The sequence below is a fragment of the Penicillium expansum genome (assembly GCF_000769745.1).
Source record: "Penicillium expansum strain MD-8 chromosome Unknown contig377, whole genome shotgun sequence".
Classification (NCBI taxonomy): Eukaryota; Fungi; Ascomycota; class Eurotiomycetes; order Eurotiales; family Aspergillaceae; genus Penicillium; species Penicillium expansum.
Window position 1 is genome coordinate 90778 of NW_015971421.1, and position 13569 is coordinate 104346.

Sequence of the window (13569 nt, forward strand, 5' to 3'; positions counted from 1 at the left end):
TTTTGCCGTGGTCATTTCTGTAAGTTGAGCTCTAAGGTCGTGTCTCGCAAAGTATTGTCCGAAATGTGGACAAGACGAGGAAGGAGACGCCAAAATTGTTTGCTATCAGATCAGGATATAAATTTAATTCTCGATCTCTCCTTATTTTCCTTCTTCCTCCCCTCCTCGAGTGCCTTGATCTGAGAAAATATCTCTAGAGAGTACTTTAATTTCACGTTTACATTCCCATCAAAAGCTCATAGCCGCAACTAGCCATCCATCTTCACCATGGCTCCCAGCCGAGTTGCCAAGTCTAAGGCTACCAAGAAGGCTGTTGCTAAGCCTGTCACCAAGAGTTCCAAGCTCGCCCCGGAAACGAGCCGTGAGGTACTGGAAGAGAGACTCGAGTTCGTACTTACCTGTATCAAGGAGACAGGAATCAAGGTGACTTATCTCTTCCTCATCAGTTACTTTTCAGTACTAATATCACTACCATATCCTAGATAGACTACGTCGCTGTCGGTCGACACTATGGTATCTCCAATAACGCCGCGTGTCTGCGTTTTCTACGTTGCAAGGACCATGTCTCTAAACTTGTTAGGGTTAGAGAGGCAGCACAGAAGGCTGATGAGGCCCAGAAGGGAGATAACGACTCTGGGACCACAGAGGATGAAGAGGTCTGAAAGGACAAACAAAAAAAAGCGAGGATCTGCACTGGGCATGACGGAATAAATACCTTTATCGTGACGTGACGTAACGTGATGTTGGAGGTGTGGTTGTCTGGGACATACCTGCCCTCCTGCTTGTCCAGGATATCTATCTCTTCTCACTAGATAGATCCTTTTCTCCTTCCATGGTTTGTTGATGCATGATATTTATCATCTTTTCCGGGCTTTGCCCCCCACAGAATTGTAGGGAAGAAATTAAGTCGGCATCAAGATCTCAAGATTTCTTCAACGCTTAAATTTTGCGAACGCGACTCTAGATAATACTATCCCCGAGAATGTAGCAACTAATTTTCTATTTATCTTTGTCCTCAAGACCTGCACTTTTATTTCCTTCTTAATCATTGCATCTGGGTAGATTATTACTACATGGTGAGTTCGTATGTTGTGTTCTACCCACCTATTCCATGCACACGACACCGAAAGAAAAAAGCAATAAGGGTATAATTGCGAACAGGCTATTAGCGCCTCAAAATATTACAAAAAAAGCCTGAATTTTTCAGGGTATCAATATTCCAATATATACATGTATTTAACGCCTTCACATTTGAGTGTATCTACTCGCCTCCAATAAGCATCCAACATGTAGCTCCGGCCCAGACTATAACGAAGATCGCAGTCAAGATTCCCGCGCCAGTCCTATCACCTGTAGTGATAGGTGCAGGCTCCAAGCTATCCTGCTTGCTGGTGTCCCCATCTGGGTCACTTTTGGATGTGCCACCATTATCAGTATTGTAAGGGCCATCTGCCTTGAATGGGACCATGACAGCATTAAGAACACCCAAGACAGACATCTGCTGCTCCAAGCCCATAGTCCCATCCCATTCCGCCTTCTTCGTCCAACGGATTCCGCAATGATTCCCATCGCTTCCGCCGGAGCATTGCTGACCAGCAGCGACAGCGGAGACCTTGAATTTCGCCATTACCTCCGCTGTGACATTGGCCGGTACGATGAGAGACATGAAACCGACCCAGCCGGTAAAATAGGCTTTGAAGGTTTTCTGGTTGCGATCACACTTATTGATAGGCTCGCATGTTATGTCGGATATGATTTGGTTCCCGCCAGAGTCAGGGAAGAACTGATTAGATGTCTTGAGCAGTCCTGTTATACCTTCGACCCATTTGCTTTCGGTGCCATTGGTCTATAAATCAGTTAGCTTAGATAGTCAAGTTATTAGACAGGGAAAGACGTGCGTAGTTGTGCATATAGCCTGCACCGTTGATATACGTAGCGTAGTTGTAAGTCCATTGATGATCACCATGATCCTTACAACTCGCAGCGTTAGTAGTGGTATCGGCAATAACCCAGTTTTTCCTCAACAGCGGTGTAGTCGCACTCCAGTCCCAAATCTTCTCGGCCCATTCGGCATAGGTCGCGTTCTTAGTGTATAGTGCCAGACGCGCTGACAACTGGAACAATCCGCCGTTGGAGATGGCGTTTTTCAAATTATACCCATCCTGGTAAGGCCAGATCTGCCATCGCAACCCTCCACCGCAATTTTTCATATCCCAGCGAGGAACCTGTCCATTGAAAACACCTTCGGCCAGAGAAACCCATGAGGCTTCACCATCTCTTTCTGGGAAGTTCAGTTCTCCGGCGGTTATCGCCGCTAACCCCCAGAACACTTGATCGTCGTTACCCAGGTATTGGGAGTAGTTGCTTGGGAAGAAGTCGTTCTTGCCCTTTTGCCAATACATGCCTTCCTGGATGGCGTCGTTGAACTGGCTGTCGCCTGTTAAATACCAGTACTGGATGAGGGTCATAAACATCGAACCACCCTCCCACCAGGTATCGTCCATCTTTCCCGGAATATCTTTCGAGTCGCGGGCATTGTAGAAATCCATCATGGTGGTGGCGACGGTCTTGGCGGCATTTTTGAGGGAGGCTATTGGGAGAGGTACATGTCAGTCATTTGAGGTGCTTTTTGGCCAGCGCAGAATATAAACCCACTCTCATCCTCAGGATTTACCTCAATTGCGAGGACATTTTGTATTAGAAGGCAGGCCAAAAAGGTGGTTAACCACCTAGACATAATCACAGGCCTCATTTGACGCGAGCCGAGCGGTGACCGACATCGGAAGAAATGCATGGGACTGAGAGATGGAGAGCAGAAGTTAAGTGCATTGAGATTAGGAGGAGAATATAAGAGTACATCTCCTGGAACAAAAGGGCAATGAAACAATGGAACCTGTCAGGTTATATCGAATCATCACGATGAAACCAGCCACTTGGCAGACAGGCGCCGTATCGGCGGGATTATGTACAGAGTGATATTCCAAGACATTGGCACAACCAATCCTGCTGCCTGACTTCGTTCTGGGTGCAGCTATTCTCAGCACTGCCCAGTTTTCAGGCGCTTGGCGTTCAATTTTCCTTTGGTAAATGAGAGTGCGGTAATGCCAAGACCCCCCTTACCCGGTGTACCCGGGGTAGGCGGCTAGAGGAGGCATAAGTTCTGCACTTGTACATCTTCTAAAACAATCTTTACAGTCGCAGAAAACATGAAAGATTGCCGACATGTTTAGGCTGAAGAAGTACTATGAATGCCAGTTCTCCTAGGTAAGGGGTAACACGCCAAGTGGTTTCCGCTGGCGCGGAGTGTCACGAGCGCCAAATTGGGTCTTGGCGCTACCATATTTTTAGGTGCGCCAAGAGGTCCCCCAAGACACGACACTGCCACTCCCCCCTTTTGCGGAAATCATCTGCTTCTGGGCTAGTCTATGAAGCTTTCATGATCCCCTCCACAGTTTCAGATCCTAGACGAGGCTTCAAAGTTAACGCGAAAGCCTATACGGATACGAAGTAGTTTATTTCCGTTAGCAGTACAACGTGCTCTGTAGCTATCGAATACCCGGGAAACGCCGTATCCCAGCACTCGGATTTTGAAGACAAACCCTGAAATAGGGCGGCGTTCTTTGTTTGGCGCATGCCTAAAACCCCAGTCTTTGAATTCAGCTGTATATAATTCTTCCTTTCTTTGATCTCTAACATATCGGTCAACCATTTCCATCGGCTGTTCTATATTTACTAAATTACAGTCTTTAGCTATCTATGTAGATAGAGTTCTTAACCTGTTTTCTTTTATTCAAATTCCCGTGTAAACGAGAGGAAGATTATGTTAGGAAAAGAAACCCATTAGTTGTATTGAGGTAGCTCCTAAGAGAGAGACAGAGAAGAAGGAAGATCAAACAAGTATGGTACAAGGTCCTATCCATCTGAGACAGAAATGCGGTCTCAACATAACGTCATGTTTGTCTACCTTGATAGGCAACGTTAGAACTTCCCCAAGGTTTCCCTCGTCTTCCTACCTCTCCTCCATCTCCCTTCCTTCTTTGAAGAACCATACCAACTCATATCCACGGACGACCTCAAGTCAGCCTTTGAGAGCCGGGGCCCCTCGGTTTTGAGTCTACTCAGCTTGATAACGCATTTGTCGAAAACTCTCCAAGCACCTGTCCATTCTAGGCGGCTCATCTTCAGGATCCCAAATCTTACGTGGAGTACCTTGGCTCATCAGACCTATTTCGGACGATATTCACGGCATACTTGTACTAGGAATATATAATAAGCCACCTACCGCACTATGGTGAGTGACTTCAGGGTACGATTGTTCGACGTCAGATTACTCAGACATCCAGGACAATCCGCATATTGTGGCGCAATTCGGTCGGAACTCTTTCAAGGCAAGCTCATTAGGCGTGCCTTCCCCGTGCCTTCCCTGTCCGTGGCAGCTATCTCCTTATTGTCTCCCTTTAAGAAGCCAAGGTCAAAGTCGAGGATGCTCATACCTTCTCAGTTACCCAGCAGCCGATTATAAATGTGGTGACCCGAATGGCTCACGAGAAGAGGGACATGTGTGCCGTATGATAAGATGTGCAAACTGCAGAACCAGAGTCAAACGTCAAATTGCTGAATATCTTTCGATCTGCGAGTCGGCCACCTCATCCATCTCCCTCGTTGTGCTCCACAAATACATCACATTCCCTACTAATCAACAAGAATCTGCACCGTCGAGCCTGGTGATTGAGCTGGCGATGGTGTGCTACTCAGATCTGTCTCTGGAGACTCTTGGGAAGGGAAACGGACCGCCCATTCCGGTCGGGACGGGGCTGGTTCTCGTTGTGGAGCAAGGGGGAGTGATTATATTTGCCAAAGGCAATTTGGCAATGCCACCACCAATCGACACACGTTTTTCTTCGAGCCATATGAAGCCACTCCACCTATATTTGGGGGTTCAGCAACACAGTTCGAGGACAAAGACTATGAGAGGCCAGAGAATTCGATTATGCTTGCCGATGATGGTCCCAGTTTTGGTATACATTCGCCGGTGTCTCGAGGCTTCACGGTGTCCAGACTTCTGAATCAACGAATCCCTCCACCTGGAAAAGACCATCGATCACTTCTCTATCGCAGAGGCCCAGATTCCATAACAAGAAAGTAGTTAGGCATACAAAGCCACCTTCCAAAAATGCAGGCCGTCAGCCATCGCTGAGACTACAGTAGGTAAGTTGTCTCACATCTACACTCAGTGGTCACGGTAGACGTTCCATTGTCAACTTCCATGTCGCATAATCTAATATCATCTTGTCCTAGCAGCAAGACCCTTGAGCATGCTGAAATCACTACCACATGCATTCAATAAGCCTTGGGCGCCACCATCCAAGTTGATAAAATCAAGCCTATCAACACCCTAAGGTCCACGGCATTCTAGTCAATGCAGCAAAGATTGATGCATTCAGGCATTCATGCAGTAAGGCCATGAAGCTTTGTTTGCTTGGTGGCCTGTAGATGACAAACAGATGACAGACCTCTCTCTTTGTCATCATGGAGCATATATAAAGCTTCATAGTGGAAGGTAGACTCATAATCTACATCCATCTTGCTTCCCCTTCCTACTTTGTCTTTTATAGACATGTAGATATCTCCGTGCATCAAAGACTTGGTTCCATTGCAAAGACCAGGTCATTCAAGCCGCGGATTGCTAGGTGACAGGGGACAAAAATCAGGATACGAACAAGCCAAAGGAAATGGAAGAGGAAAACCGAGGGACACAGGCAATAACCAACCTCAGAACTCCCTAGAGAACGTGGTTCATCGTGAGTTGGCTATCTCATGCCAGGCACTGTTCAGCACTAATACTGTTTGTCATATTATAGGTCACCACCGCCGCCGCCGGCCAATCCTATACATATGACATCTCACTTCGCAACAGAGATGCGCCTCCAACACTGTGGCATAGTATCTCATACTTGCCTAAGGAAGTACCAGTCCGGGTATTTACATTTTATATGACGTTCAAGCGAATCAATGCGACGCTACCATATCTACACGTCGGAGATATCGCGAGCCAGTTATAAGCAATCAGCGACACGACTACTTACATTCTGTGTCGACTTCGCTACGATTGATCAACGACAACAGTTCAAGATCTAAGGCCTGTGGGAAAGGCGAGTTGCATTTCAACTTGTGACTGCGGACGGGGTTTGTGAACAACCATGAAACACCGCTTATATGATACAAGGCCGACATTGAAAAGTGATGGTTGACTCCCCGATGTTGAGTGACGGAAAGGATGTCTTATTTGAGATCTGGGAGACCTTTTCCGCCAGAAGCTTAAGGCAAGCGCCGATCATTAGTTACCCTCTGTCGTCCCTGAAGCCGTATGTATAGAGCCCCTGTGGAGTACTTCGACTCCACATAGCTTGCATGAATACGTGCCAGTTCAAGATCCCTCCGTCGTGAAGGGATCCTGAAAGTCCTGCAACTCCATACTTGTGCCAATTCAAGTTCCCCTCCATCGATGCCCAAGATATCATCATGTACTTGAAGCATGTCTCCGCAAAGCACAAGTACCGAGCGAGATGAGCGAGGAAGATGTCTAGTCTGCGGCATAGGGACATTGGTAGTATTGCCTCTGTGGTCAGCAATGCACCAGACGCGTCTGATCTTGAGATTGTGCTGTCAAGCCGCACAGCTGTTGGTGACGTGATCTGCTGCGGGCGATGGAGATGACCTGTCGCTGCTTGAATGTCTCCGTATCCTGTTCATTCAGCGCTCCTAAACGCTCTCAGATGTGCCCACATAAGGCAGGCAGTAATCTCGTTCGAGACAGGGGCTTTCTGCAAAAGTCGTTTGAGAGACCACATTAGGCTCAAATCCCGATGCGCACCCTGCAATGGGAGATACATGTTCAACACAGTTTTCAACAACAGCAAATGCTCCATTGGATTTTCAAGCTGTTTCCATATATCGGCTGCGGCACGGTTCCGAGCATACACGGGCGTTTACCCACAGAATCACAATTGTGACGCACGAGTTCAAAACACGATCGATTCATTTCAGTGTCGACGAAATCTACCTATATCATTTACTGCGGGTGACGTACGACGATCCCACTCTATTACGTCGCCGTCGCCCGTGATGTATGCCCGGGTCTAGGGGATCCTGTCAAATCAGTCTCTCTAGCCAGTTGATCTGCTTCCTGATGAGGCGGTTTCGACACCGCAAGGTTGCGAAAAGGATGAAGACTGGGCAACAAAACCGAACGCTTGCGCCCGGGATAGCAGTCTCACAAGGGATAGCATTGTCTGCGGAAATTGGTACCAAATGCGGGATATGAGCTTGCTTGGGAACCCAAAGACTGACGCAATTGTGAACTTGTGAAGGTGATATTGCAGGTGAAGGCGTCAATGCAGTGCGAAATGAGCGGGAACAAGGATCACGGAATATTGAAGAACGAATGAAGGAGGAGGAAACCAATGTTGACGGGATCGACCCGAGTTTCTACCTAGGTAGCTTGATCAATTTCCAACGTTCTCATTAGACAATTTCAACTCTATGTAGCAAGTATCTAAATGACATTCTAGAAAGTAAGAAACTACCTGCCACTAAAAGACCTGGTGAAAGGCGAAGGATAGACCTAGGAGAGATGAGAAGTGTCATTCTCATTTTGTACAGAACCGAACTGTGTATACATGTAGTTGGCTGTCACGATCGCATGGTCCTCCCATTCGTAGACGTTCGATGCCTTTCGCGGTCACCGGGACCGGCCTGGTGATCTGGCAGGCCAATTGAGTCACTCACTAGGGACATTTTGGTGATATAGTCTACCCAGCAGATGATCCATGTTGGCCATGTAGACGCCGTGAACCGAGGAAGCTTGGGATGGTCATGGCCAACAAACCAGATCGGGGAACGATTTTCCCCAAGAAGACCGGTTCTGCCTGCAAGTCGTTCAAAGTAACCCGCGGCTGTGGAGGTTGATTCCAAGAGGGGAATTCGATCTGCGCCTTCAGCCCACAGCCAATGTAGCTGTCCTCAAAAGGGAGCACGTCCTCGACTGGATCTGCTGATCCGGCTTCAGCCGCTGCAGTCCAGAATTAAAAAAAAGGTTCTTCCCTCTCTAGTCACCATGTAGACAACAAGAAAAGGCCAAACCCAGTCTCCAACTCAGATCACCGTATTCTGCTTTTTCTCATCCTCCAATCCCTCCCCAGGCTCCCTAATACCAGCACCGACAGGTTCAATCCCAAATGGATTCTCACCAGAATCCTGCCCCTCATTCTCGCCCTCAATCTCCATCCCCATCCCCTCCTTCCACATGTTCACCAAACTCGTCGCGCCCATGCGCCGATTCTCCTCCTGAATATTAAGCTTGACGCCAGCGCCGATAGGATACTTCTTGCTCGAAAGTGTATCCGCCAGTTCTTTGAGCGGGATACCAGTCTCGTCGCTGATCAGGTCTTCGTAGATGGGGTTGTTCTTGAAGAGGTTGTAGGTGGAGTAGAAGGGGCTGCGCTTGAGAGCGGAGGCGTGGTTATGGCGCGAGTGTTGGATTTCGAGGGTCAGTGAGCGCGGGGTATTTGAGGGTGAATTGACTGATGTGAAGGGAGTAGAGATTGAAGGGCGAGATTTAGAGGTCGAGGTGGAGGTGGAGGGGGATGTCGGTAGGGGAATGGTTATGGGCGAAGCTGCTATCGCGCGGTCTGCTGCGTCGGCTGTCTCGAAGATCGCGACGATGGGGCGGTTGGGGTTTAGTGAGGTGTTTGTTGTGTCATACTAAGAGTATTGTTAGATCAGGGCTTGTCCAAATGGGAATTAGGAGAGGGCGCTGTACCTTGAGGTTGCGGTATGTTAATACTTCTCCGAATTTCTGGAGCGCGGCCAGTAGGAGCTTGCTTTCGGATAGATTCTTTGGCATGGGATATCCGGTTATGTGAACCTGCCCGGTCATGCGCGCTAGACTAGGGGACACCATTATGAGATTTGTGTTGCTGGGAAGTTGAAGTTGACGGAGACATCGGAGTTGGAGAAAAATCGCGGATCGTCGAGATCGGCACTTCTTGGCGGAATTGGCTATTAACACACGTTCTAGTACTTGGATGCTGCCACTCTAACTAGTATGGGAGACCTGAAGTTTTTAAAAAAAATTGAATTGATAGTTTTATTTAATTTATCCAAGGCATAAAAATCGTCATAATATCGCGGAGGATTTGCCTCTCCGGACACGGCGGACACGGAATTTCTTCCGTCTCCCGGGCTTTTGAGTCTGGACACGCTTAGAAAATGGGGATTCCAAGGCCGTACTAAAGAAAAAAAAAATAGTCAGTATTAATAGTCAATACTCCGCAGAAACCAAACTTACAGCAACGGGGTCGTTGAAACGAAGTCCCTTGTCCAGAGCACTGATAGCCTCAAGCTCACTGGTCTCGAGGTCGAAATCAGTGACGGTCAAGTTCTGAGCGAGACGAGTAGGGTCATTGCTCTTAGGAATAACAGCGATGTTGCGCTGAGTAGACCAGCGCAGCAGGACCTGGGCAGGGGTACGGCCGTGCTTCTCAGCAATGGCGGTAATAGTAGCATGCTCGAAGAGCAAGGGAGTATCCTTAGCGTGCTTAAGGTCAAGCTCGATGAAGCTCAGGGGACCGAAAGAAGAGTAAGCAGTAACAGCGATGCCCTCCTTCTGGGCGTAGTCGACAAGACGGGTCTGGGTGAGGTAGGGGTGGTGCTCGATCTGGAGGGTGGCGGGGCGGACGCGGGCGTAGCGGAGCAGATCCATCAGCAGCTGGGCGCTGAAGTTGCTGACACCGATGCTGCGAGCCAGCTTCTTGTCAACGAGGCTCTCCATTGCGCCCCAGGTCTCGTGGATGGGTGCGTTGGCGAACTCGATCTTGCCCTCGGCGGTGGTCCAGCTAGGAGGGTAGCGTACGGAGGGGTCGAGGTACTTCAGGGCAATGGGGAAGTGCACGATGTACAGATCGAAGTAATCGACGCCCCAGTCAGCGAGCTGCTTGCGGGCGATGGGCTCGACCTTATCGGCTTCGTGGAAGCTGTTCCAGAGCTTGGAGACGATGAAGAGATCCTCGCGCTTGACGAGTCCGTCCTTAATGGCGCGGGCTACACCCTGGCCGGCTTCGACTTCGTTTCCGTAGTCTGGGATTAATGGTGTTAGTGTCAATTAGGGCATGATTTGGGGAAGAGAGAATGTACCGCAGGCACCATCGAAGAGACGGTAGCCAGCCTTAATAGCATTGTAGATCTGGTCGGCACAAGTGTCGTTGTTCACCTTCCAGAGGCCGAAGCCCACAATGGGCATCTCATAGCCGTTGCTAAGCTTGACAGTAGGGGCAACCATTGTGAATGTAGTTTAGAGAAATCTAACGAGGAAATAGACAAGAAATCGGGGCAAGGAGGGGTATATAAATGACCCCGCCTAGTATCATTTAAAAGATCCAGGGACAAAATGCTAAGGTCCAGGCTAAATCAACCGAATATAGCTCAATTGGTCTCCCTTTGGCTGCGGTTGCTGGTGAATCCCCAGAATGGCCCCACTGTTTTGCGGCTAAAGTGGTTGATTCTACTCGATTGGGACAGTTTAGCCGACAGAGGGAAATATCATTAATATTCGGAGATTATAATAGCCAAATAGAAGAGAGTGATTGGTGATTGGTATGATATTCCCATTATTCCAAGTGTAAGTGTATTCCAAAGAGTATTCCAAAGTATTTTTTTCTCAACGCCACCTAAGACATTCCCTGATATCCCATCCCAATTGTATCACAAAAAGAAAGACAAAAAATGAATGAAAAAAAAAAATTGAAAATGAAAAGAGATAAAGAGAAAATAAGAAAATCACAGAAAAATACAAAAGACCACTCCCAGAATGATTATCATTACTTTAGTTTTTAGTTTTTTGTAAAATATGTCGTTATACCGCATCCCCTGTGGCGTGATCGTAGCCCGCATCGGGGCCCGCCCCATGCATGCTGGGACCATTGGACATACGCCCGACGATCTTGTCCATTAGGTCCTCCGACGGCAAGAGGCCGTCGAAATGATGTGGTTGCTGCGACTCACGCGACACGGGTCCGTGTCCATGGTGCTCCGGCTGGTAAGGAAGGTGGTAGCTGCCAGCGCCGACGTCTCCGGGGATGGAAGTGGAGTGCGCACCCCAGGAGGCCTGGCCGTGACTGAGATCATCAAGCAGCTGTGTATTAGAGCCAAAGAAGCCGTGTGACACGCTGTTGCTGTCGTGCATGTTCACGCTGTGCTGTTGAGATGGCACGTAGTGGGATGCTTCGTGGCCCATTGTGTAGCCCATGCCTTGGTGGGAGAGCGGTAGGTCGTGCACGTTGAGCATGACTGGTGCTCCGCTGGATCCGTGCAGGCTTGTGGATGTGATGCTCTCGGGTGCGAGGCTGGTGGAGAACGAGTCCAGCACGGAGGTGACAGCGATTCTGTCGTTGAGTCCGTCTTCAGCTTTGCTGATGGATGTCATGAAGTCGAGGTGACCGGAGGAATTAAATAGATTAGCCACGTTGTCGTGGGGTGATTGGTACATAGGCCATTGCGAGTGGGATTGGCTCGGGTGGTGGATGAGGTCATGGGGCTGAGGGGCTTGGTAGACACCCTGGTGGGATGGTTTACTGAGAAGGATTGAATCCAGGGAGAGGGGAGGAAGATCAACCCCGGAGACTGGGCGGGGGCTGTTGGTTGTAGTCCGGTCCGGCGCCGGAATCAGTCGTCGCCAAGTAGTGGTGCCAACTTCGCCGGGCCGGGTTTGTCGGAACTTCCAGGCCAGGACGGCCATGCGCTTGCTCTCATCACCGCTGTGACCTTGGTATTGGTTCGACAGCCGGTGAGAGCTAGGCGATGTGGCACGGAGCTCTTGTACTGCAGACAATGAGTGGAAGAAGTGACGGGTGTGGTCGTCAGCGTCGCGAGCAGCCTGGGGGTTCCCCGAGTCCTCAGCTATACGCTTTTCTTGGGTCAACTGTGTGAAGGTATTCGCCCACCAAGATGATTCGAAGAGAGGCTTGACCTTGGTCGACTGGGGTTTTTGCAGGTCGTGGTAACTCTCCACGATCTTCTGGCTATCTTCGTAGATATGTGTGCTGCAAGTCCAGTTGTCCATTTGGCTGACCCCCAGCACATCACCAGCACTTGGGTGGCCGTAGTCAAGGTCGAGCTGGATTCCCAGCCGTGATCCAGTAGGAGGGAAGTCAGTCATGAGCTCAAGGTTGACTTCTAACAAGATGATATCACAGTCCAGGGGATTGTTGATGTCATCTACCATGGAAGCCAGTTGAGGGAAAGAGGACCTCCACCCGTTCAAATGCTCAAGGGGCATGGGAGGTGCACCGGGGTGGTGCAAATCACCCTGTAGACGAGTGTACGCATGCAATGCCTTGTCGATGCGGTTAGCCTGGTGAGGAGCGCTGACCCACATATCAAAGCTAAAGCCATGAATGGTGCTAGCAGTGGCCTCCTGCATATTGTTGGAGCCAAGGGTATAGTGTGGTGGCGGGAGGTCTCCAGCGTATGGTTGCATAGACCTCATGTGGTCATGGTATGAGGGGTGCGTTTGGCTACCGTAGTGGCTAGACGAAGGATGCTCCACTGCTGTTCTCCATTTGGGAGCGGGTGCTGAGCCATGCACACTCGATGATCGCTCTGGTGATGGTTCACGGACAAGTCGCTCCCCTGACATACCGCATTAGTAAAAGGAAGATGTAGTCATCCTTCATATTTGACAACTCACAATCGGGATCGCCCTTAAGGAAAGAGTCAAGGACCTGCAGATGGCTCGAGACCTGCTTGCGAGTCCTCCGCTTGCCGGTCAATTTGAAGATGTATTCGGCAATCAGCTCGTTGCGACCATACGACTTGCCCCGTTCAGACCACTTTCTCCGACCCATGGGAGGGTTTGCTTCAAGGGCTGGAATCGGGTGTTAGCTTCTGGTCAATACATCACTATGGTGGTATAAACCTACCCTGCTGGAAAGCGTCCTCCAGCTCATCAGACCACACCGGCTCCCCATCTTTCCCAGTATCACGGCGAGGGCGAGCACGGTATTCCAAGTACTTCTGGGACTTGAGGTAGCTGCTGCGTGCCCGGCGAGATTGAGAGTTGGGCCCAACCGAGTGCAGCCTGCGAAGCTTCCGTTGATGAAGTCGAGCCGCTACATGCTGCTGATGCAAGCCGGACGCCGACAAGGGTTGGGCAGGATGAGGGGCATGAGGATACTTGAAGCCAAGTTGATGGAGCTGATCCTCACGAGCAGCGATATCGGCATGGGCCAACTGGTCTGAATAAGACTGGACATTCCCAGTGGTATTTTGAAGAGCCATGGGGAAGGAACAAAGGACGGGCTTCTCAAAAAGAATGACAGATTCCGATGAGGAGGGGGACTGAGAGGCACCGTCGAATGCTTACTGCCAGGCAAAGAACGCAGCTCAGTCACAAACAACGACCCAAAGAACGCAAGATGTCAAGAGAATGTAAGAACCTGGGAAAGAGAATGTGAGAGCGAGCAAGATGGAGTTTATAGGAAACCATAACTCCCCTTTGGAGGGGTTCTGTAG

At 49.5% G+C, this 13569-nt stretch overlaps 5 protein-coding genes across 5 annotated transcripts; 1 reads left to right on the forward strand and 4 right to left on the reverse strand.

The window, feature by feature from the left end:
• Positions 1–267: 267 nt before the first annotated feature.
• On the forward strand, positions 268–662 carry PEX2_109730 (uncharacterized protein; the record flags this gene model as incomplete). Its single annotated transcript, XM_016748239.1, has 2 exons — positions 268–423; positions 483–662. The coding sequence occupies 2 exons, from the start codon at positions 268–270 to the stop codon at positions 660–662; spliced, it is 336 nt and encodes a 111-aa protein (XP_016595081.1).
• Positions 663–1261: 599 nt separating this feature from the next.
• On the reverse strand, positions 1262–2752 carry PEX2_109740 (glycoside hydrolase family 76 protein; the record flags this gene model as incomplete). Its single annotated transcript, XM_016748240.1, has 3 exons — positions 1262–1846; positions 2010–2590; positions 2656–2752. The coding sequence occupies 3 exons, from the start codon at positions 2750–2752 to the stop codon at positions 1262–1264; spliced, it is 1263 nt and encodes a 420-aa protein (XP_016595082.1).
• A 5402-nt stretch (positions 2753–8154) lies between these two features.
• Positions 8155–8962, reverse strand: PEX2_109750 (uncharacterized protein; the record flags this gene model as incomplete). The annotated part of the gene is made up of 2 exons (XM_016748241.1): positions 8155–8763; positions 8822–8962. 2 exons carry the CDS (start codon positions 8960–8962, stop codon positions 8155–8157), a joined length of 750 nt encoding a protein of 249 aa, XP_016595083.1.
• Positions 8963–9263: 301 nt separating this feature from the next.
• On the reverse strand, positions 9264–10339 carry PEX2_109760 (uncharacterized protein; the record flags this gene model as incomplete). The annotated part of the gene is made up of 3 exons (XM_016748242.1): positions 9264–9290; positions 9350–10137; positions 10195–10339. The coding sequence occupies 3 exons, from the start codon at positions 10337–10339 to the stop codon at positions 9264–9266; spliced, it is 960 nt and encodes a 319-aa protein (XP_016595084.1).
• A 573-nt stretch (positions 10340–10912) lies between these two features.
• Positions 10913–13335, reverse strand: abaA (transcription factor AbaA; the record flags this gene model as incomplete). Its single annotated transcript, XM_016748243.1, has 3 exons — positions 10913–12687; positions 12746–12922; positions 12978–13335. 3 exons carry the CDS (start codon positions 13333–13335, stop codon positions 10913–10915), a joined length of 2310 nt encoding a protein of 769 aa, XP_016595085.1.
• Positions 13336–13569: the final 234 nt, after the last annotated feature.